The 20,756-nt window shown below is 54.6% G+C and overlaps 10 protein-coding genes across 10 annotated transcripts; 3 read left to right on the top strand and 7 right to left on the bottom strand.

Moving 5' to 3' along the window:
• Nucleotides 1-17: 17 nt before the first annotated feature.
• On the bottom strand, nucleotides 18-1,657 carry BKA78DRAFT_292372 (uncharacterized protein; the record flags this gene model as incomplete). The annotated part of the gene is made up of 2 exons (XM_066886046.1): nucleotides 18-1,344; nucleotides 1,407-1,657. 2 exons carry the CDS (start codon nucleotides 1,655-1,657, stop codon nucleotides 18-20), a joined length of 1,578 nt encoding a protein of 525 aa, XP_066747582.1.
• Nucleotides 1,658-2,225: 568 nt separating this feature from the next.
• Nucleotides 2,226-4,216, bottom strand: BKA78DRAFT_329826 (peroxisomal targeting signal receptor; the record flags this gene model as incomplete). The annotated part of the gene is made up of 2 exons (XM_066889706.1): nucleotides 2,226-3,989; nucleotides 4,046-4,216. The coding sequence occupies 2 exons, from the start codon at nucleotides 4,214-4,216 to the stop codon at nucleotides 2,226-2,228; spliced, it is 1,935 nt and encodes a 644-aa protein (XP_066747581.1).
• Nucleotides 4,217-4,495: 279 nt separating this feature from the next.
• On the top strand, nucleotides 4,496-5,852 carry BKA78DRAFT_305315 (uncharacterized protein). The gene is made up of 3 exons (XM_066887692.1): nucleotides 4,496-4,561; nucleotides 4,615-4,995; nucleotides 5,047-5,852. Coding segments are annotated over exons 1-3 (807 nt in total). The 5' UTR covers nucleotides 4,496-4,559; the 3' UTR covers nucleotides 5,471-5,852.
• A 61-nt stretch (nucleotides 5,853-5,913) lies between these two features.
• Nucleotides 5,914-9,644, bottom strand: BKA78DRAFT_277907 (MutS2 protein). The gene is made up of 10 exons (XM_066885584.1): nucleotides 9,225-9,644; nucleotides 8,297-9,179; nucleotides 7,710-8,244; nucleotides 7,571-7,662; nucleotides 7,183-7,522; nucleotides 6,992-7,117; nucleotides 6,817-6,943; nucleotides 6,669-6,767; nucleotides 6,345-6,618; nucleotides 5,914-6,288 (listed from the first exon to the last, which is right to left on the bottom strand). The coding sequence occupies exons 1-10, from the start codon at nucleotides 9,564-9,566 to the stop codon at nucleotides 6,224-6,226; spliced, it is 2,883 nt and encodes a 960-aa protein (XP_066747579.1). The 5' UTR covers nucleotides 9,567-9,644; the 3' UTR covers nucleotides 5,914-6,223.
• A 93-nt stretch (nucleotides 9,645-9,737) lies between these two features.
• BKA78DRAFT_329824 (uroporphyrinogen decarboxylase) lies at nucleotides 9,738-11,055 on the top strand (the record flags this gene model as incomplete). The annotated part of the gene is made up of 5 exons (XM_066889705.1): nucleotides 9,738-9,789; nucleotides 9,848-9,889; nucleotides 9,949-10,484; nucleotides 10,540-10,930; nucleotides 10,985-11,055. 5 exons carry the CDS (start codon nucleotides 9,738-9,740, stop codon nucleotides 11,053-11,055), a joined length of 1,092 nt encoding a protein of 363 aa, XP_066747578.1.
• A 335-nt stretch (nucleotides 11,056-11,390) lies between these two features.
• Nucleotides 11,391-13,241, bottom strand: BKA78DRAFT_73610 (uncharacterized protein). The gene is made up of 5 exons (XM_066893668.1): nucleotides 12,920-13,241; nucleotides 12,846-12,852; nucleotides 12,716-12,771; nucleotides 12,535-12,650; nucleotides 11,391-12,483 (listed from the first exon to the last, which is right to left on the bottom strand). The coding sequence occupies exons 1-5, from the start codon at nucleotides 12,936-12,938 to the stop codon at nucleotides 11,617-11,619; spliced, it is 1,065 nt and encodes a 354-aa protein (XP_066747577.1). The 5' UTR covers nucleotides 12,939-13,241; the 3' UTR covers nucleotides 11,391-11,616.
• BKA78DRAFT_305308 (uncharacterized protein) lies at nucleotides 13,151-15,154 on the bottom strand. Its single transcript, XM_066887691.1, has 5 exons — nucleotides 14,906-15,154; nucleotides 14,648-14,847; nucleotides 13,859-14,588; nucleotides 13,599-13,802; nucleotides 13,151-13,537 (listed from the first exon to the last, which is right to left on the bottom strand). The coding sequence occupies exons 1-5, from the start codon at nucleotides 15,062-15,064 to the stop codon at nucleotides 13,358-13,360; spliced, it is 1,473 nt and encodes a 490-aa protein (XP_066747576.1). The 5' UTR covers nucleotides 15,065-15,154; the 3' UTR covers nucleotides 13,151-13,357.
• Nucleotides 15,155-15,179: 25 nt separating this feature from the next.
• Nucleotides 15,180-16,468, top strand: BKA78DRAFT_305295 (60S ribosomal protein uL10). The gene is made up of 4 exons (XM_066887690.1): nucleotides 15,180-15,403; nucleotides 15,456-15,618; nucleotides 15,674-15,907; nucleotides 15,962-16,468. The coding sequence occupies exons 1-4, from the start codon at nucleotides 15,309-15,311 to the stop codon at nucleotides 16,406-16,408; spliced, it is 939 nt and encodes a 312-aa protein (XP_066747575.1). The 5' UTR covers nucleotides 15,180-15,308; the 3' UTR covers nucleotides 16,409-16,468.
• A 509-nt stretch (nucleotides 16,469-16,977) lies between these two features.
• On the bottom strand, nucleotides 16,978-18,063 carry BKA78DRAFT_246953 (uncharacterized protein; the record flags this gene model as incomplete). Its single annotated transcript, XM_066884264.1, has 1 exon — nucleotides 16,978-18,063. One exon carries the CDS (start codon nucleotides 18,061-18,063, stop codon nucleotides 16,978-16,980), a length of 1,086 nt encoding a protein of 361 aa, XP_066747574.1.
• Nucleotides 18,064-18,680: 617 nt separating this feature from the next.
• On the bottom strand, nucleotides 18,681-20,623 carry BKA78DRAFT_73575 (uncharacterized protein). The gene is made up of 3 exons (XM_066893667.1): nucleotides 20,181-20,623; nucleotides 19,307-20,125; nucleotides 18,681-19,251 (listed from the first exon to the last, which is right to left on the bottom strand). The coding sequence occupies exons 1-3, from the start codon at nucleotides 20,284-20,286 to the stop codon at nucleotides 18,926-18,928; spliced, it is 1,251 nt and encodes a 416-aa protein (XP_066747573.1). The 5' UTR covers nucleotides 20,287-20,623; the 3' UTR covers nucleotides 18,681-18,925.
• Between the last annotated feature and the right edge of the window lie 133 nt (nucleotides 20,624-20,756).

Raw genomic sequence — 20,756 nt, 5'->3', positions numbered from 1 at the left:
TGTGAAACTGCAAATCATCACTTCCCCTTCTTCACTTTGCCGAGAAATTTGCGCACGAGTTTTGCGTGTTTGCTCGCGTGCGATGCAAAAGGCCCATGCATGCCAGTTTTGTCGTCGTTCTCCGGTGGAAGGTCCTGGAGAGCCAAGGGATCGTGCTTTCTGTCCTCGGATTGTTGCCAGCCGTAGAGTTCCGCCTCATCAGCGCGCAACTCAGGTCGCGTCAGTGTCATCCGCAGTGTCATTTCGCGATTGCCCAGGGTCTGGGGAAAGGGAGCTAGGTGTGAATCCTGGGACCCGTTTGCGCGCCAAGGATGATATGCGCCACTGCGGGACTCCATCGACGACTTGTTGGATTCTGACAGCTGCGGGACACCCCGGAAACCTTCGTCGTGATCAAGAGGCGTCATGGGTGCGTCCATGTCGGCGACGCTGCTCTCCTCTTCTCCCCCCTCATCCGAGTCGTCTTCGATGGTGCTGCTGAGAAAGGAGACGGCATCGTCGCGAAGAAAAGTCTGCATGTCGCGACTGGCCAAACGCGCATACGGATCCGATCTAGGAGCTTCTGCTGAACGGTCGACGGGCTGCGTGTTTGAAGGAAAGCCATACTCTACGACTTCGTCAAACTTTTGAGCAGACGCGAGGTACTCGCGGAGCTTCAATCGCGTTTCTGGGTCTTGGTAATGCTTGGCATGCGAATCATTCGCGTCGCCGCTGTAGCGAGGAGTTACGATATTGGACGTTGCCCGTGGCCGCACAGGCTGGTGGTAGACGGGAAAAGCACCAGGGCTCGGAAGAGGAGGTGCCGATGAATGGCGGGCAAAGTTGTGTGTTGACGGCATGTTCTTGCGCAACGATATCTGTCTTGGACTAACACTCGGGCGTCCAGGCAAGGGACGGGAGGCAAGATGGTTGGATGGTCGCGGGCTTTCTGCAGCATCGGAATCTTGGAGATGGAGGCTGGTGTCTTCCCGGGGCCATCGTCCTCGCCTTTCGGCATCGTCAAGTGGGCCATGGTCCGAGTCGGACGAGTCTATGAATAGGGCCTCGCATCGGTGAGCGAGCAGGATGGCCTCGTCGCGGCTGAGGCAAGTCTTGATGATCTTGTCGGGCAACGACAGAAACCACTGGGCTTCGGCTTGGGTGATGTCGCAGTCGGGCGCGTTGCGGGCCTTGCGGAGCCTCTTGCGGGTTCGGCTGTGAGATCTTGATTGGCTGGTGCTGCGTTGCGACGAGTGCGACGTCTGCGGGCGAGGAGGCATGGCCGAAGTAACGTCGGGCGACGGGGCTTGGGGCAATGAGCGTTCGGCCAGTCTTTGGCGCTCAAAAGAAGAGAAGTACTTGCGCCTGGAGGCCAAGTCAGCAAACGACGAGTGGTTGGGGGCGAGCGCCTGAGGGGGCTTTCTTACTGGACCGAGGGTGGCAGAGCGACATATTCCTGGGCGGAGAGCAACGGCGCAGGCATTCTGCTGGGTGGAAAGGCAGGCGGTCTTGAGGATGAAGAAGAGCTCTCGGTGGTAGCAGGACGCTGGGAGCTGCGAGAACGGGTAGAGGCAGTAGCAGTGGCAGAAGCAGGCACAGCGACGCTGGCAGCCGGAGGGCGTGGACGGCGAGGATGAGATATAGGCGCAGCAGGGCGGTAGGGAGGAGGAGCCGACATGGTGCAGTGCAATATGTATGCAAGTCCGCCCTCACTCACCACCTTGCAGCAACAACAGAGAAGAGTATGTAGAGTAGGGTTGACCGGCAGCAGCACAAGCAGAGCACCAAGCAGCAATATTAACAAGAACGCGAAAGCATCCCCCGAGCTCGGGCACCTGCACAGTCTTTCTGGCGCGTGCCCGGCGTTGAGCATTCTCCTGCCTCCCGTCGACTTTTGAAGAACATCAGGATCCATATGGCCACCGGATCGGCACGTGTTCGACAGGGCACATGCAGCCGAGTCGCGCTCATCGTCGTCACTCCAAGTCAGCCTTCTCTTGATGGTCGTCGGACAAACCAAGAAACACCAAGAAACCCCACAAGCACAGGGGGACGCCCACGCCTGCAAGGGGACTGAGGTGAGCACCGTGCGTGCGTGGTGCGGGCGTGATGAAGAAGACGGCCCTCCATCATCGGACTCGGCGCCGTTGGCCCTCGAAAATCACTGCCTGCCCTGCGTCTTTGCCGTCGCGCCCCTGTCCTTGCTCCACTTTTGCTTCCTTTTGTTGACCGTCATTCTTTCTTCTTCAAAAGTCAAACTCGCTCCGGAACCTATCAATGTCCATGCCCGCCCCCACCCCGTCCGCGAGATCCCTCCGGTTCATCTGGCTAAACACCCTCCTCAGCGTGTCGTACAGGTTGGTCGACTGGTTCTGGCTGATGATCCTGTCAAGCTCCCCTTCGCTGATGCCGTCACCCACCACCTCTCGTGCCTTTTCTCTACCCTCTTGCTCCACAAACTTGTGCATGGCGAGTGCCCCCAACAAGTGCTGCGCTGCTTGCTCAAAGCATCCAATGTTGATGCAAGAGACCCCAAGGTTGTAGCGCGCACGCACGAAATTGGGTCGCAGCGCCAGCGCCCGCTCGTATGCATCGATGGCCTCCTCGCTGCGTCCCGAGTTCGCCAGAGTTGCTCCAAGCCGGTTCCATAACAGATGGACCTGGTCCTGCTGGTTGCTAGTTCCCGACTCTGTACTCGCTAGCGCAGCTCCAAAGCAGTCGACAGCCTTGTCGTACTCTTCCGCCCCGTAAAACAAAACGCCAAGGCCGACTTGCACGTCTGGGTCCATTTGCTCTCCAGATGGAGACAGTTGGGCAGCGGCGATGAACAGATTCGTCACCTTTTCATGGAGGAGAATGCGGTCAGTGAATCCCACGTCGGCAGGCGCCGACAAGGGTTGGTCCACGAGTTGCGGGTACTTTGTAGCCAGCCATCTTTCCAAGGTTCTGTACGCAGTACTGTCGTAGCCTTCGTTTGTATACGAGACGGCCAGTCCCATCAAAGCCTCCAGATTGCTCGGGTCCAGTTTGAGGGCCTGCTCCAGCGCTCTTATGGCCGGTGACTCTTTTTCATTCTGGGCCTGTGCCGCACCTAGCTTTGTCCATGCCTCAACGTGCTGTGAATCTTTTTGAACAGCCGCCTCAAAAGCAAGGGCTGCGAGTGATAGATTCCCACCATTTTGAAGAATCGCCAGGCCTTCGGCAAAGGGGTCGGTGGCTGTCTTGAACGGGTTATTCTGCTCAAACAGATAATCGCCCACGTATGGATCGCGCAGCGATGAGTGGGTGTTCAGCATATCGACACCCTCCCATTGATCCAGATCGCCAACGTGCATGTTTTGGGCAAATTCTTGGTCCTCCGCCGCGAGTGCTCTAGCACTTGCTGTTTCAGCTTGGATGCCCCGCCAGATGCTTTCAAAATCCCCAAACTCGTTGGTTTCGGTGAGCACTGACCTGTCAATGTCCTCAAGCTCGGCTTCAATGGCCGCATTCGCCTCCTTATCCAACGCCTCAGCGCCTTGCTGGCCCGATGACTCCAACTCGGCGAATTGGGCTTCCCAGTCGTGGTCGTCGAGTTCCACCATGCGCGCTTTGCCCTTGATGTCCTGCTCAGCATGCTCATGCGCACCGTATTGTCCGTTCATCATGCTGGGTCCCATTCCAACCCCCATTCCGCCCATGCGCATGCCCATTCCCATGCCGTATCCAAAAGGTCGCTGGTAGCCTGTCATATGGGAGGGGCCGCTGGTGGCAGGGCTGGCTGTTCTCGCAGGCCCTTGCTGAAATGATGTGAATTCGGCGGTGCTAAATCCGGGAGGTGGAGCGTTGTGGAAGGTCGGGTCAGCGTGCGCTGCTTCTCTACCCACGTCAAATTCGGCTGCCCACCCGGATGAGCCATTGCGGTGGTGAGACACTTGATCGAGCTCGCGGCGCATTTGTTCCATGGCGAATGGAGCAGGGCTGCCGGTCTGGGGAAGTTGAGGGTGTTCTCTCATGAAGTCGTCCATCATCTGCGCATATGCGTTAGCCATGAGACCAAAAAGAAATGGAGAGGGAAGCGCCGAACATGGTCTTGACCGTTCCCCATGGCCTGACTCCTCATGCCTTCTTGCAGAGGACCAGGCACTCTGCCGACTAACCGATCTCGCTGGAGCGACTTATCATCCTGCATGTGCTTCGTGAACTGGCTGAGCGGATTGCTCCCGGTCGAGCACTCGGGTCCGCCTAGAAACGACATGGTGGCGGAGGCTGGGGAGGAGGGCGTGGAGAAGATGGAGGCGTGAGGTGTTGCAGAAGCAGGTACAGAAGTTGAATGAAGTTTGGAGTTTGTTGCTGACCTGACCTACGGATGCGCGGGGAACGTCAAGCCTCGGCACGGCGGCTTCAACGCTTCTTCCCCGGGACCCGCCACTGGATTACTGCCACTAGTCCCCAAAAGGGATAGCGGCCGGCCGCTCAGGCGACGGTACACTTTCTCGACTTGGCATTTGTGAGAAGTTTCGCGGTGCTCGCAAATCCTCTTGCTCTCTCTCTCTCTACTTTCAACATTCCCACCCGCCATCACCAGCCAGCTCAATACCATGTAGGCTTTCAATTGATCGCTACCTGATTGGCTTCCCGCTGACTTGCACATAGGTTCGCCCTCCGCAGAGCTGCTGTGCGCGTCTTCGCGTCCTCGCGACTTGCCGTCCCAACCAATGCCCGGTCCTTCACTCGCCTCTCGACCATCTCAATCCCCCAGCGCCAAAAGTTCTTGCTTCCCATCCAGCGCAGATTTGCCAGTGACGAGGCGCGCCCCGAAGACCAGTCTGAAGCTCCGGAGACCGCAGCGCCTGCCGAGGCTGCTGATGCCGTTGACGCCGCCGAATCCACTCCATCGCCCGAGGAAAGCAAGTCAGTTTACGTCGGAAATCTGTTCTTCCAGACCAAGGAAGATGATATCCTTCAAGAGTTCTCCAAGTTCGGCAAGGTCGCTGAAGTCAGACTCATCCGCAACCCCCGCGGTCTGAGCAAAGGGTATGGCGTGTTCCGTCACAATCAATCAAATAGATGCTGACCTTTTTATAGCTTTGGATTCGTGACTTTTGAAGACCACGATGCTGCCGTCAATGCCGCTAAGGAAAAGCACCAGAGTGTCATGGATGGTCGTCGTATCGCCGTCTTCCTCCAGGACAACAGGCCCAAGCGCGAGCGCGACAGCAACCGCGCCCCCAATGCGCCCTCCAAGACTCTTTTCATCGGCAACCTCTCCTACGAAATGACCGACAAGGACCTGAACGACCTGTTCCGTGACATCAGGAACGTGCTGGACGTCAGAGTGGCTGTCGACCGCAGGACGGGTATGCCGAGGGGATTTGCACACGCTGACTTCATCGATGAGGTCAGCGCATCCAAGGCGATGGAAATTCTTACCGGCAAGTCCATTCACGGAAGGACTTTGAAGCTTGACTTCAGCGCCCCCGCGGGCCCTCGCGCCAACACCTCCCAGTGATTGCGTCTCTAGGATGATGCGGATGGGAAAAATTTCCCCAGCTTCGGAATGTCAACGGCTTCACGTGGTGTCTCGGCGGTGCTTAGGCAAAATCCCTTATGGTTGCGGTCTCAATTTTCTCACATTCGCGACCAAAACCAGTTTCCTGGGTGTACATCAAGATAGCGATGGGTTTCAATTCCAATTTTCAATCTCCTGTCAACCTAAGTGTCTCTGACGCAGTCTTGGTCGTTACTCTTATGATGGTGCAAAAGCTGCTGTGAATCTGAGCGTCAGTAGGAGGAGCGAGTTGGATTATGAATTAATATGGTACAGATCAAGAGCATTAATCTGCGCGGTGGAAGATGCGAGTTTAAACATCCAATGCCACTAGATTCCTCCCATCAGAAAACCCTGCCAGATTTTGGACAGGCATGTGAGTAATGCGGTGACCGCTTATGAAGCTCGAAAATGTATTTCAATTCGTGGGTGAGGCCGGGAGAAAGTGGGATCCTACCACTGAGGGGTCTCAGTGGAGTTAGACTGAGGAGCACTCCTGCCGCTACTTAATGGTTGGATCACTAATACCGTGTCCACATCCAGAAGCCAATTGCTTCAAAGTCCCGAGGCCATCATCTTTTGATCGTCTGGTTCGGCATCGACGCATCTTGGCCCAAGAATAACTCGCCAAGTGGTCCAGTAGGCAATGGACAGAGACCTAATGCAGTACAAAGTTGGAACATGTGCGGCTCCAGTACAGTGTTCCCTTCATAATCATTCTGACCCTTCCAGACGTTTTAAAACGTCATTGGCCACCTCAATGGCTTCCTTTGGCAATCCTATCATCAATGTCAGCAAGTCTGGTGACATTTCTGTTCGTCTCCTGGTAGCATACCTGCCACTTGCGCAACCTTGAGGGCATGCGACTTTCTGTTGACCCCCTTTCTGACGCGATGAACATAAGCAAAAGAACCGTCCGCTGACTCCTCGATGTCGGTGCAGTAACGTCCCAATTTCTCAAAGCCCTCAGTCATGTCTGAGAGCTTATGGAAATGGGTTGCGAAAAGTGCGCGACACTTATTTATGTAGTAGAGGTGGTGTAGACAAGCATATCCAACCGCAAGTCCATCCTCTGGTGTTGTGCCTCGACCAACTTCATCCATGATGACCTACAAGTCAATGTCAGTCCTGATCAGCTCGCTTCTACGACGATTCTTACAAATGAGCGAGGAGTTGCCTGTTTCAGGATTTCGGCCGTCTCCAACATCTCCACCATGAATGTTGACTGGTCTCGATAGAGGTTGTCGGCGGATCCAACCTGAAGCTGTGTCAACATAACTGTGGCCTGCTGAACTCGCATCGCTTACTCTGCTAAACATCTTGTCCACTAGACCAATTTCTGCAAACTCTGCCGGAACAAAGCAGCCGGTTTGAGCGAGCACAGAGATCAAGGCGTTTTGTCGCAAGAATGTGCTTTTCCCTGCCATGTTAGGCCTGATTCATTATTAGCACAATCCAAGACAGATTTTGGAGTTGACTAACCCCGTGATGAGCAAAATGCGCTCATCTTCTCCGACGCTACATGTGTTCGAAGTGAAATTTCTGCCTTGCGCCAGGAGACCTGCTTCAACAACTGGATGCTTTCCACCCACAATCCTGTGAGAAGTACTATTGCAAAACCCCACAATGTCAGCTGGGTAGCAAATGACGAAATTTTCACGACACGGTCTTACCCATGGTTCAACAAAGGACGTACAAAGCCCTTTTCCTCGGTCAATGAGGCAAAAGAGCAGGCTACGTCCAATTCATCAAGCACGCCTGCGTTGCGTCGCATCTTCGCAAGATTCAGCACTACTTCTGCTCTAAGATGTCCACACAGACGTTGCTCTTCGGAACGGATTCTTGATGCCGCCTCTTCAAGTTTGGAACCCAAATGAGTCCACTCTGGTAAAGAATACGATTTTGTTGACTTGCTGGAGCTTATTGTGCGGACATTCGAAAGACTTCCTTTTCCTTTGATGTGGACGTGGTTCCCGAGGCGGGGTGACCATTGTAGCGTCAAGCTTGACATGTCTACTCAAGTTAAATGAATAATCTTGCAAGACTGCAAACTAGACTTACCGTTTTCCTCCTGCAATCGCTTTTCAAGGTTGGCTTTCGCTTCAATGAGCTCGTCCATGTCCCGGTGAAGGATTTCCAGCGTTGGGCTTGCACTGCGGAAATTAGAATAGGCCACTGAGGACGAACGTACGACCCTTACCTTCGTCGCATGATCCAAATAGTCTTCGTGCCTGTTTCGGCGGTATTTGACTTCTCGCTCTGCTTTGAGCTTGCCGGCTTCCCCCTGCCCTTTGGCTTTTCCAGCCCCTCATCACTCAGAACTTCGGCAGCAAGTCCAGCCATGCTCGCTGCTTCATCGTCCTCAATCCGGTGCTGTTCGGAGAGGCCTTCCTCGTCAATAGCCGCAATGATCTTTCTTGCCAATTTCTTGGGTCCTTGGAGGGATAGACGATTCAACAGTTCGGAGAATACTGATTTCGAAGCACTTGCGTCATCATCAAGTCCCTCATTCTCGAGAACATGAGAGATATCCTCGGTGAGCTGGATTGTCTTGGATAGTGCAAGGAGGTCGTCGGCGTCTCCTTTCCCCATGGCGAACTTCTGGACCAGACGAGTAGAGTCGGCAGTTGATGACAGCATGCTCACTATTCGCTGGCGAAGCACGTCGTTGTTCAAGAATCGTTCCACCAAGTCGAGGCGTTCATTGATGGTCCCGAGAGACAATGACGGCGAAGCTCGAGGCTTGTCAACAAAATAGGCCGCGACATGGTTGCAAATGGAACTTACTAAGTCTCTGAGTTAACAAACGAGCGCCGCCTTTGGTCGATGTTCGCCGGACGGCATGAAGTAACGTTCCCTCGAGCCTCCCTTCTCTCATGCTCTCCTTCAACTCAAGAGCCCTCATCGTATTTCTGTCAATGCTCATATACTCGCTTGATTGGCGGCGGATGGGTGCTTCCAGTGCTACATCAGAACGCTGGAGCTGCGTGCGGACATACTCCAAAAGGAAGCCTGCTGCGCTGAGCTCGCAGTGCGAGAATTTGTCGCTCTGAAAGTCGGGAATAATTTCCTTCAATGAACCTGCCCACTCCTCGGGCAAACGAAATCTTGTTCCTTGTTCATGAAAGGTGATTTTATGCCGACCTTCCGCAAGAATCTGCAACAGACGCGAATCCTTAGAGTCTTGTTGTGACTTGTCAAGAACGACTTCGCGAGGACCAATCAGGGCTATGGCTGAGGAAAGATTACTCAGGGTCGTGCTTTGAGTGAAGAATTCCCCGCTGGATATGTCCACCCAAGCTAGTCCAACACTCTCAGACCCCATTGCACTTTCAGGGATCGACGTTGGCGAATTGGCGTGGATACTGAGGCAGTAGTTGTTCTCCAATGGGTCCAGGAATTTTTCATCTATCAAAGTCCCTGGAGTGATGATCCGGGAAACCTGGCGGTCGAACAGGAGGCCTCCATTTTTGATTTTAGCGGAGGGATCATTTCGTATTTCTTCGCTTATTGCTACATGTTGTTGAAGGTCTTGCACCAAGATCTTTAGGAATCTGTCCAGCTGGAAATAGGGGAACCCGGCCATGAACACCAAGCCCGCGCTGGTCTTTTTGCGAGCCAATTTTAAGCTAAGCAACGGGCCGTATCGCTCAGCATGTTCAAAGTAGAGCTGGCCTGGTCAGTCCTGGGTTCGCAAACTGGTTTTCGGGTCTACCTCGTAGAAGTTACCAACACGCGTCAATATCACGCAGTGTGGAAACTTTCGCATGTTGTTCCGCACTTGCTGCAAAACAGTCGGATAAGCCGGGCCCGCGTCATCGTCAAGATTGTCGAGCGGCGCGGCATCACTTGCAATCGGCCCCTGCGGAAGTTGTTTTGCTTTCAGCGTCGTAGTTCTCTTCCCGCGTATATGCAGACTGCGCCACGGCAGCGGCTCAATCGACCCAGACGCAAGACAGAGGGGATGCAGCAAACGGAACGGAGAATTTGGGCGGACTTTGAGAAGAGTCAATTTGGATCGAGATGCATTGGCAAGAAGTGCCGGCCTCAGGCCCATGGTCGGGACGATGAGGAGCTGAATTCGAAGTTCTGGTCGAGAGTTTGCTTTTGGTGTTTAGTTATTGCCCGACGTGGATGATGTGGAGCTAGACGGTTCGCGTCGGAAGTACGAGCTCCCCGCTGCAAACGCGACTCTGCCGCACCTTGCAACAACTCCAACAACCCCACCATGCCTCAATTCGAGCCCCTCAAGAATGATCTGCTGCTGCGGACAGCTCGCGGTATTCACCTTGTCTCTACCGATGCTTTGCTTGCCAGAAAGCTTACTTTTCAATGCAGGCGAAAAGGTCGAGCGTGCGCCCATGTGGGTGATGCGACAGGGCAAGTCTACACTGCCCGAGTTTTTTTTGGTCTTGATTCTGATTTTGCGATCCAACCAGCTGGCCGCTATCTTCCCGAGTACCACGAGGCGAAAGGCAAGAATGACTTCTTCGAATGCTGTCGGTTACCCGAGATTGCGTCTACATTGACGCTCCAGCCTATCGAGCGATTTGCCGGCCTGATCGATGCTGCCATCATCTTCTCTGACATACTGGTGATCCCGCAAGCCATGGGCATGGAAGTGGTCATGGTCGACAAAAAGGGGCCCCATTTCCCCAACCCGCTACGCTCCCCAGAGGACCAGCAGTACAAGGAAATCATGGGCCGCAAAGTCGACGTGACGGTCGAGTTGGATTACGTATACAAGGCCATAACGCTCACGAGGCAGAAGCTGAAGGGCAGAGTCCCCTTACTCGGCTTCTGCGGCGCACCGTGGACGCTCCTCAGCTACATGGTCGAGGGTGGTGGCAGCAAGATGTTCAAGGAGGTCAAGACGTGGATCTACAAGTACTCCGAGGAAAGCAAAGCTCTCTTGCAAAGAATCTCCGAGCTTTGTGTCGAATACTTGGCCCATCAAGTCATTGCTGGCGCTCAGGTGAGTATTGCCAATAAAAGCGATTGGCCCGTTCAATGCTTACACTTTCCTTCAGATGGTGCAAATCTTTGACTCTTGGGCGGGCGAGCTCTCCCCGGCCACTTTCAAGCAGTTTTCTCTTCCTTATCTTGAGTACATAGCAGATAACCTGCCGAAGCGTCTCATTGAGCTGGGCGAGAAGCCTGTCCCTATGACTGTATTCGCCAAAGGAGCATGGTATGCTCTGGAAGATTTGTGCAACACAAACTACAACGTCATCGGGCTCGACTGGCTACATGACCCGGCCGATGCGTACAAGATCGCACAAGCCAAGGGCAAAATAGTCCAAGGGAACGCCGACCCGGGCGTCCTCTACGGCAGCAGGGAAGCCATTTCTGCCACTGTGGAAAACATGGTTAGAGGATTTGGTGGAGGCAAACACGGCTGGATTGCCAACCTAGGCCATGGTGAGCAACTGACACTTGAACGAAAACCTGGATGTCGATGTTGACTTGCGGCAGGAATCACCCCCTTCGTCAACCCAGATGACTTGAAATTCTTCTTTGAAGAAGTACACCGCTGCTGCAAATAGACGGCCGACTTTGACCAGCGTTGCTTTATTTTCTCATTACGCCCAGTACGTATAAAATGTATGAGCATGATTGATTCAACTGGCGCCATTGTCAACAAATCCTCCAACATGGACACAGTAGTTGTCCGGTACCAGAATCATCTGTACAGGTACAAAGCTTAGTCAAGCTGCATGTTATCTTATCGGCGCGAGATCAAAGCCATCAAGGTGCTCGAATGATGCTCATGGAAAATCCACTTGGTATCTGACTACGCTGGCTTCTATTTGCAATGAAAAGTGAAGTGAGGAAACAACGAGCTTCGATCTCCAAATGTCGCCTATGCTCTGTTGTACAGGAATCTGTAACAACGAAAAGGTTGAATGGACGCTTGGCCTGCCAATTGGCTGCTGATGGAAACTTCTCCCTATCTATTGGTCTCTAGCAAAAGGTTGTAAAAAAATCAGACTTCTTCCGCTTGCCCAAGAGAGGATTCTAGAGGGTCATGCCGATTAAGCATGCCGCCAATCGCTGTGTACACGAAGGGATGAAAACGGAAACTCGTTCAAGTCGTGCTCGCGGCCTTAGAGCTGCGGGTTGGATCGGTATTCGGGAACGACACCGTTCGTCTGCGCCTTTTCGGCCTGGTTCTCGTTCTCGATGGGGTTGTCGGTCTCCAGTTCCGCAAGGAACTTCTCGGCCTCAAGGGCGGCGACGCAGCCAGCGCCTGCGCTGGTGATGGCCTGCCTGTAGCGCTTGTCCTGAACATCTCCAGCGGCGAAAACACCCTCAACGCTGGTAAGTCCGCGGCCGGGCTCGGTGATCAGGTAACCGTCCTCGTCCATCTTGAGCTGTCCCTTGAAAAGTGCGGTAGCGGGGTCGTGGCCGACAGCGTAGAAGAGGCCGTTGGCGTCCAGAGTCTCCTCCTTGCCGGTCTTGCTGTTGTGGATAACGAGGTTGGTCATCAGACCGCCTGCCTTCTCTTCACCCTTGATCTCCTTCGCTTGGGTGTTGTACAAAATCTCGACCTTGGGGTGAGTCGCCAAGCGGGTTGCGTTGGACTTGGAGGCACGGAGAACGTCGCGACGAACGAGCACGTAGACCTTGGAAGCCTTCTTCGTGAGGTAAATGGCCTCCTCCACAGCCGAGTCACCTCCACCGATGACGACAAGGGGCTTGTTACGGAAGATGGGGGCAGAGCCGTCGCACACAGCGCAGGCACTGACTCCATTGCCCCAGTACTTTTCCTCGCCGACAAGCGCAAGTCTTCTCGCCTTGGCACCGGTGGCAATGATGATGGTGTCAGCCGTGTGGGTCTCCTCCTCGAGGGTCTCGTCATCACCCATGGGGTGCAACCAGTATTTGAAGGGGCGAGCACTGAGGTCGACTTTTCCGACTGTTTGCGAAATGATCTCGGTACCGCATTCTTCGGATTGTGCGCGCATTTGGTCCTACACCAGTTAGAAAATCGCCGAAGGTTTGTAGTTGGCAAATTTGCTCACCATCAAGGTGGAGCCCTGAATCTTCTTGAATCCCGGGTAGTTTTCGACTTCATCGGTAGTGGTCAATTGGCCACCGGCGGCGATTCCGAGCGCAAGGAAACCTTCGTAGAGCACCGCTACTCGCTTGTCAGTCTATTTCCGGAGCCAAAAAGAGACAAGAGCGTCTGGGGGTCGGTCTTACGCTTCAATTCGGCGCGGGCAGCGTAGATTGCGGCAGTGTGGCCAGCAGGGCCAGAGCTGTTCCAAAACCATCGTCAGTGACTGTGCCACAGCAAGCTGTGAATGGCCGAAGCCGGAGTTGGAAGACGAACCCAATGACTGGTGGGACAAGTTAGCACCTGAATGTCGTCAGAGGTGAGGGGGCGGGTCAAAGACCACAACTTACTGACGAGCTTGGAATGCATGTTGCGGGAACCCTTGAGGACGTTTCCAACGGGAGAGGTAACGGCACCGGCCTGCTTGGACTGAAAGGTTGCGGCGACAGCGATCGGGAGGGATAGCGAAGAGCGGAGGGGCGAGGCGGTCGCTCTGCGTAAGAGTGCGGCGAACAGTTTGGCGGTGGGGATGGAGTTTCTGGGTGGATCAAAGGGAGAGAGGGTATAAGGTATTTATCACAATTGTTGGTGTGATGTTCGCCTTGATTTCTAAGTCGACGCTCGAAGCTTCATCCGATGGCTGGCGCAAGAATCGGCGCCGGTCGCCGCTCGGATCTGGAGGGAGTCCCCGGCACCCATGCGCCTGTACAGACGGCTATGTAAGCGACGCCCATCTAGACACTCCGCTTTCTGGTCGACTTCTCCTCTACATCATCCGCTGCCCTCTATCATGACTGCTCCTCCCCACCACGCTTACGCAACTTGGACACTCCGTACAGCGTCTCGCCGAGCCTGTCAATCTCATCCACCTCAACTGTTCCGACATCGTTCGCCCCACGCAACTTCGCCATGTCTTCGGTCAATACTCGCCATCCCTCCTCCACCTTCAATGCCTGCAGCCGTGCAGCCTAAAGTTCATCCAGACGTCAGCTCCAAAACTCTCCCATCGCCAAGCACGCTTGACCCTACCTTATCCGATCGCACGGTACTTGTTGACCCTGCAACGTGCACATTGTCTACTGCGACAAAGACTTGCCCCTCTCCAACCGCGACATCAATTACATTTCCCGAAAGAGGCACTGCCATGCTCTGCGTCTTGCCAGCGTCGAGCAAGCTCCCAGCATCGACGGCGAATAGAGCTGCGACTCCTTCGAGGGCGACCAGTATGGTGCTCTAGAGGTTTTCTCGTCAGTATTCAAATGACGGCACCTTGGCTCATTCGCTCGCACCTTGTGTTTACCATCCTTGGGATATGCCCACATTCCAGAGACAGCAACGTTGCGTTCTCGCCCTCCACCGCCCGAGGACTTGTCATGACCGGGCACGGTTTGGAGCATGTCTTGGATTGAGATCTTGTTCAACAAGCGGCCTTTGATCCAGTTCCAGACGAACAATTCGTCATCTCCACCGCCAGACACTAACAACTGGGGCGAGGCAAAACAGATCTTGCTTACGAACTCCTTGTGGCCGAGGCAGAAACCCTCAATGACGTGTGTCTGCGGCTGACCGCGCGAAACTCGAATGTGTTCATCCCGATCTGCCGTTAGTAGATAGCTTCGCGACTTCTGCCATGTTGAGGCAGATGCTTCGAATTCCGCGTTCAGATCTTGCTGATCCAGCGTTATGCCCGCTACGTCGGTCAACATTGAGACATGGCCAACGAGGAGCTCATGCTTGAACTTGAGAGGCTCTTTCACCTTGACCTCGATGGCTTGCGTTTGCTGCTGCTTAAGTTGTGCTTCAAGAGCCTTGCGATTGCGGCCAGTGTGCACAGTCAAATTTGTTGCCGCAGGAGCGTAGGCCTTTTTCGCCGCGGCATCAGCTTCCGCGAAGAATGCATCTTCCTCTTCCTGGGATTGGAGTAGAGGTAACGCGTAGACGTCTCCAAACTTGTCGGCGGTAATGATTGTCTGATCGTCCTCTGTGATGATGACTGCACACGGGCGCTTTGGCATGGACCTGCATCAGAGATTTAATGGAAGTTCGAAAATGGCCAGAACAAAGGCATTTGGCATCACCTTTCGCTCACGTGCTTCAATTCGCCGCTCGCCGCAATTGAAAAGACTCGTACACTCTTGTCCTCCCCAGTAATTGCAACAGCATGAGTACCATCATGACTTGTCGCCAATTTGATGATGCTGGGTCGGGACGCATCTCCAGAAATTTTCCTCTTCTTGCCAGGAGGCTCCTCGGATGCTTCTGACTGCTGGTTCTCCGCCTAGAGAAAGTGTCTTAGCCCACGATCACATAAGTAGGGCGTTTGGCAAAAAACTCACCGTCAATCCGCCAAGAGCTTCAGCAGACCACGATGCAAGAATGTTGCCTGAATCCAAGTCAATGTTCAGCAGTTTGTACGCGCTGGCGGCAAGCAAGAAGTTGACAGGCTGAGAGCCAACGTGCCGGAGCACATGTAAGCACTGGTATGGGTGCTGCATGACTTTTTGGATTTGTTGCTGGTCTTGAAAATATTCGAACGTAACAAGCAGGGTGGTAGAGCGGAAGGCGGAAGCAAAGGCGGTGTCGGGTTACGCGCCAAGGCTCGCTTAACGCACTTCCTAGCTGAGCCTCCCAAATTGCGCGCGCGACTTGTACTCAACACCATCGCAGCTCCATTTGGACAACCTCTCGCCGTTTCAGACTTTCGACTTCGCCTGAAATATCCTATACCTCACCGAAGCTATGGGGGGCAAGTCTCAGACCAAGGCCGCTTACTTCGATAAGCTCAAGACTCTCCTCGAGGAGTACAAGTCTATCTTCATCGTTGGCGTCGACAAGTGCGTTCTCTTCATGGATCCTCTGGCCATTCGCATACTGATGCATCGACAGTGTCTCGTCCCAGCAGATGCACGAGATCCGTCAGTCCCTCCGCGGCGAGGGTGTCGTCCTGATGGGTAAGAACACCATGGTTCGCCGTGCTCTCAAGGGCTTCATCACCGAGAACCCCGAGTACGAGCGTCTCCTTCCCCATGTCAAGGGCAACATTGGTTTCGTACGTCAATCCGCGAAGACTCGACGCATGGCAATCGTGCTCATTTCCTACGCAGATCTTCACCAACGGCGACCTGAAGGACATCCGTGACAAGATTCTGGCCAACCGTGTCGCTGCCCCCGCCAGGGCTGGTGCCGTCGCTCCCGCTGACGTCTGGGTCCCCGCTGGCAACACTGGTATGGAACCCGGAAAGACCTCTTTCTTCCAGGCTCTCGGTGTCCCCACCAAGATTGCCCGTGGTACCATTGAAATCACCAGCGACCTCAAGCTCGTTGAGGCTAGCAGCAAGGCAAGTCATTCTCCACGTCTCGCGACGACAATCAGCGTCTAACCAGCATGATAGGTCGGTGCTTCCGAGGCTACCCTGCTGAACATGCTCAACATCTCGCCCTTCACCTACGGTATGGTCGTCACCCAGATCTACGACCAGGGCCAGACCTTCGACTCCTCCGTCCTCGACATTGAGGAGTCCCAGCTGCTCGCCACCTTCAGCGGCGCGATCACCACCATCGCGTCCATCTCTTTGGCCCTCAACTTCCCCACGTTGCCCTCGGTCATGCACTCCGTTGTCAACTCCTACAAGAAGGTCCTCGCCATCGCCATCGAGACCGACTACTCCTGGGAGGCCATTGAGGAGCTCAAGGACCGTATTGCCAACCCCGACAAGTACGCCTCCGCTGCTCCTGCTGCCGCCGCCCCTGCCGCCGGTGGCGAGGCCCCCAAGGAGGAGGCCAAGAAGGAGGAGTCCGAGGAGGAGGATGAGGACATGGGCTTCGGTCTTTTCGACTAAGCTCGTGCGGGTAAGAAACTTGATATCCAAACTTGCGTCGAATGCTCCGCGTAGCTGCGGTCATGCATTCAGCATGTTGAAATAAGAAGATGACCCAACCGCTTGGCTGGCAAACAAATGCTCTGTGAAGTCTCTCCTGATTGAAAGATCTAGGATCGATTCTTCTACTTGATCTATGGTAAGTTTGTTCCTCTAATTCCTCCAACACTACCCAATGATTAAAATTTTTTAACCCTGATCACACATGACGATCAAAAATTGCAACAAACACTCTAATTTTTAATGAGCGTTCATCATTACATCAATACTGGAAATTCGTTTTCTGGATCGATGCTAATCAAGTCAACAGATACCGCCTTGTACCCACCTTGTCCCGAATGGGGAGCCTCATTCCTTCCAATGACCAGCGCCACTTACTCAACAGGCCGTGATTCCAAAAACGCATAATGGAAATACTGACGATACAAGCTTGTGCTACATGTGCTACTGTACAACCTCAGCAACTACCTAATTAGCCACCATGAGATTTATTCTAGAAAATAAAAGCCAGATCTTCCATACTGTTGATCCTACTCTGTCTTGCCTGTCGACCCTACTACCTTTGACAAAGCCACCCTAATCCAATAAACGCCCCAGCCCTCCACTCCCCCAAGGCTCAAGCATACAGCCTTGCTTGATAAATTACCCGCCGCCACATCTGCATGACCCAGTCCATCCAACTCATCCCCAAACAACCCCCAGCCCTCGCGAAACAGCTTCTTCGCTACCGCCTTGGCCAGTCCGCACCCGCGATGTTCGGGCTCGACGTGCAGCGAACAGAGGCTCCCGTCTTTGCCCAGGAACGCCCACGCCACGGGAGCAGCACCATCAGGAGACGCTGGGAACAGCGCTGCCGCTGGCAGACTGCGCAGCGTGCGAGTGGTGCGCGGGATGGCAGTCCTGCTACGCACGAGCGCGAGATCCTCGTCACTGAGCTCACCCCATCGCAGTCCACGACTTTTCAAACCCTCATCCAACGCATCTCGTTCGCCCGCCTGTCCGCGGGGAATCAAATACTTGACATACGGAAACTCGGCGCCTGGCAAGTCCAACCTGACACATCCACGTGCCTTGAGCGCAGCAACACTGCGTTCGTGCAGGGCGCCAATCTTGAGCAAGTCGGCGTCGTCGAGGTTGGTTACATACGCGGCGGCGGGCGCCGAGGCGTGCGTGTGGTGTCGACTGGCCGTTGCCGCGTCGGTACTGTTGACGGCGGCCAGCGCATCGGCTCTGGCCTCATCCGACAGCGGCGGATACGGCAGCGAGTCTACGTGGCGGAGGAGAGAGAAGAGCAGGGAGTGGCATTGGCATGATGGCGTGTTTGTGTTGTGGGAGGGAGTGTCCCAGCTGAGGAAGATCAGGGCTTCGGCTTCGGGGCGTACTGAACGGTCGATGTATGCGGCGGCTAGGCAGGTTGCTGGTGCGTCTTTTACATGCTCTTTCCCTTGGTCTGCTTCGTCTGAGGTCTGGGGAGCTACTGATGCGAAGACATGTGTGTGTTCGGTGGGCTGGCCGTATTGGATGCGCCGGTAGAGAGGCAGACTGTAGGGGAGCAGCGCTTTGAGTAATGGCAAGAGGGTTTGCTGTGGATTGCCATGACGGTGAATTGGATCCATGGCTGCTGGTGTTGATGTGCGTGGCATATAAGTCAATCAGCTCCTCTACATATGGAGCTGGCATCCTGAACAGTCATGTCTTTCAAACATCTCACGATAAGTGGTTGGGATGAGTCTTGCCCGGGGTCCGTAGTCCTCGGCCCGCTGATGACGCATCCGAACGCTTTCAAGGGTCCAGGGCCCGCTGAAAAATACAACTGCATTCACAAACGTCATTTCTTCGACTCCATGTACTTACAATGCTTCTCATCTGCTGCGTTGATTTTGACTCGACGGACCAGATTGTTTTCATGCGCGCTCTGCAGCTGCATGACTTTCCCTCCAAAACACATTACTAGGGTCTTATCACGTCACTTGGCGATAGCAGGCAGCCACATTCAATGATACACTAGAATTACCAAAACGCCCACACGAAAAGGCTTTTGAAAGCAAGCCGCTTCCGTGAGAGAGCCACCATCTACCGGGTTGAGTCTGCCAGGAGCCCAGCCAAACTACATGGAAATGCAGGTGGGTTTGATTGGACGGGAATGGAAAGGAAGAAGGTCATTCGTGCACTCCATGTCTAGAAAAAGGAAACGCAAGCCAGCCAGGACAGAAAAGGAAAGAGGAAGAAATGGAGGAGCTAGCGTGGATGGGATGGCGTAGAGAGGCCGGAGTTGTATCCTGACTTTTTCCCACGTCCACTGAATCCACCCAGCCCAGGGGCTGATTGACGCCCATCTTTGCGCGGAAGTCTGTCTCTCCATCGAACAGATTTTGCGCCCGTACCCCTCGCATGCAGTCCCCGTCTTATGCAAAGCAAACCTCGTAAGCGTCATTCAGTAGTCCATGATCGTCCGGTGATTCTCTCATGATTCCTGCTTTACTGCGATGCGCACTGGACACGCTCGGCACCTGGGTGCTCGTCGTCGTCGTCGTCCATGGCGGCACCGTGTGCCCTTCCAGATTCCCTGGTGGGATCGATGTTGTCCAGCTGGAAGTCTTCGGTCATGGCGTCTGCAGGCGGCAGCGCCTGGGGAACAGTCCGGGGGCCGAGAATGCGCTCGAGTGCCTCCTTGTCTTCGGGGGAGAGGGCACCTTCGCCGCCAACCTTGGTCGGGAACTTGACGTCGAACTGAATGTACAAGTTGCCGTAGTCGTGGTGCCTGTGGGAAGGCATACCTTGTCCGCGGATAACCTTGACGTCACCTAGAAAAAGTTAGTTTTGGCCAGGCTATAAACGACGATGCGCGATTCCACTTACCAGGAGAGATGACCTCGCCGGGTATTATCTCAACGGTCAACCACCTGTCGTCGAGGTGCTCAATGTGCAGGGTACCGCCAGCCAGTGCGGTGACGAGGTCGATTTGCGCATGGTAGAAGAGGTCATCATCCTTCCTCTGGAACCGGGGGTGGGGCTTTTGCTCAATCTCAAAGACAACATCGCCAGGCTCGCAGTCGGGCAGCTGGTCACCTTCGCCGCGGTATTCGATCTTAGTGCCGCTCCTGACGCCCTTGTCGACGTGTACGTGGAGGACCTTGCGCTCGATGATAGTCTTCTTTCCGTTGCACTGCTTGCAGCGGTCCTTTTCGCGGATGGTTTCACCCTCACCATTGCAGTCGGGGCAAACCGTCTGGAAGCGCTGGATCATGGGACCCATTTGGCGCATCATCATCTTCATACCGCGGCCATCGCAGCCACCGCACTTCTTGACGGCGCCGTCCTTACCACCCTTGCCGGTGCACTTGGGGCAAATGACGGACTTTTGCAAGGCAAGCTTGGAAACCTTGCCGCGGTAGATGTCCTCGAGCGAAACCTTGTGGATGTGGGAAATGGTCCTCGCCTTCTTGGGGCCCATGTCGGGCATGCCACCGCCGAACATGCCGCCAAAGCCACCGCCGGAACCGAAGAATTGAGCAAAGAGGTCCTCGGCAGCCATGCCGCCACCACCTCCGCCACGCTCGAGACCCTCCTCACCATACTGGTCGTAAAGTTGACGCTGTTGTTGATCTTGAAGGACCTCATATGCGTGCGAAAGCTCCTTGAACTTGTCGGCAGCCTCGGGGTTGTGCGCGTTCTTGTCTGGGTGGTGTCAGCGCGTGAAGTTGCGGCGCCGTGGAGACGGGAGAAAACATACCAGGGTGATATTTCAGGGCGCCCTTCTTGTAGGCAGACTTGAGCTGAGCCTCGGAGGCATCGGGCGAGACGCCGAGAATGTCGTAAAACTTTGTTTCTTTGACCATATTGGCGATTGAAGATCAAGAGGCAAGCGGGTAAGGCGAGCGAAGGAGTTGAAGAGGATTCGGCCAAACAGCGGGTTGGGTGTCAGACAAGGCTGAGCGGAGAGTGTAGAAGAGAGTCGGAAAGGATGCGACTGGCACAGCGAGGAGCGAAGCCTGAGGGAAAAGGCAGAGGTGAGCACAGCGAGCGTTTGTTGGGATTGTCAACGGCGGGAGGGAGAGTTGGTGTTGCGCGTGTACTCCGCAAAGATAGCGCGTGTGGTAGTGCCGAGACGGATGCAGCAGGAAGAAAACGTACTGTGGTCGAGTGCGCGCGAACGGGCAGAGGGTGAGTTGAGAGGATAGAAGCGGGAAAAAGTGGTCAGGCGGCAGAGGGAGCCTTGGACTTGATAAATTTGGGCCGGGGGTGGTAGGAAGGCAGACGGCGAGAGAAGCACTGAAGTGCTTGGGTTCGCTTGGGCTTCTTTGGCCTT

Source organism: Phyllosticta capitalensis (assembly GCF_038381095.1).
Source record: "Phyllosticta capitalensis strain CBS 128856 chromosome Unknown BKA78scaffold_2, whole genome shotgun sequence".
NCBI classification, from domain to species: domain Eukaryota; kingdom Fungi; phylum Ascomycota; class Dothideomycetes; order Botryosphaeriales; family Phyllostictaceae; genus Phyllosticta; species Phyllosticta capitalensis.
The sequence above is the reverse complement of the archived record's forward strand: the minus strand, read 5'-3'. Positions and strand labels throughout refer to the sequence as shown.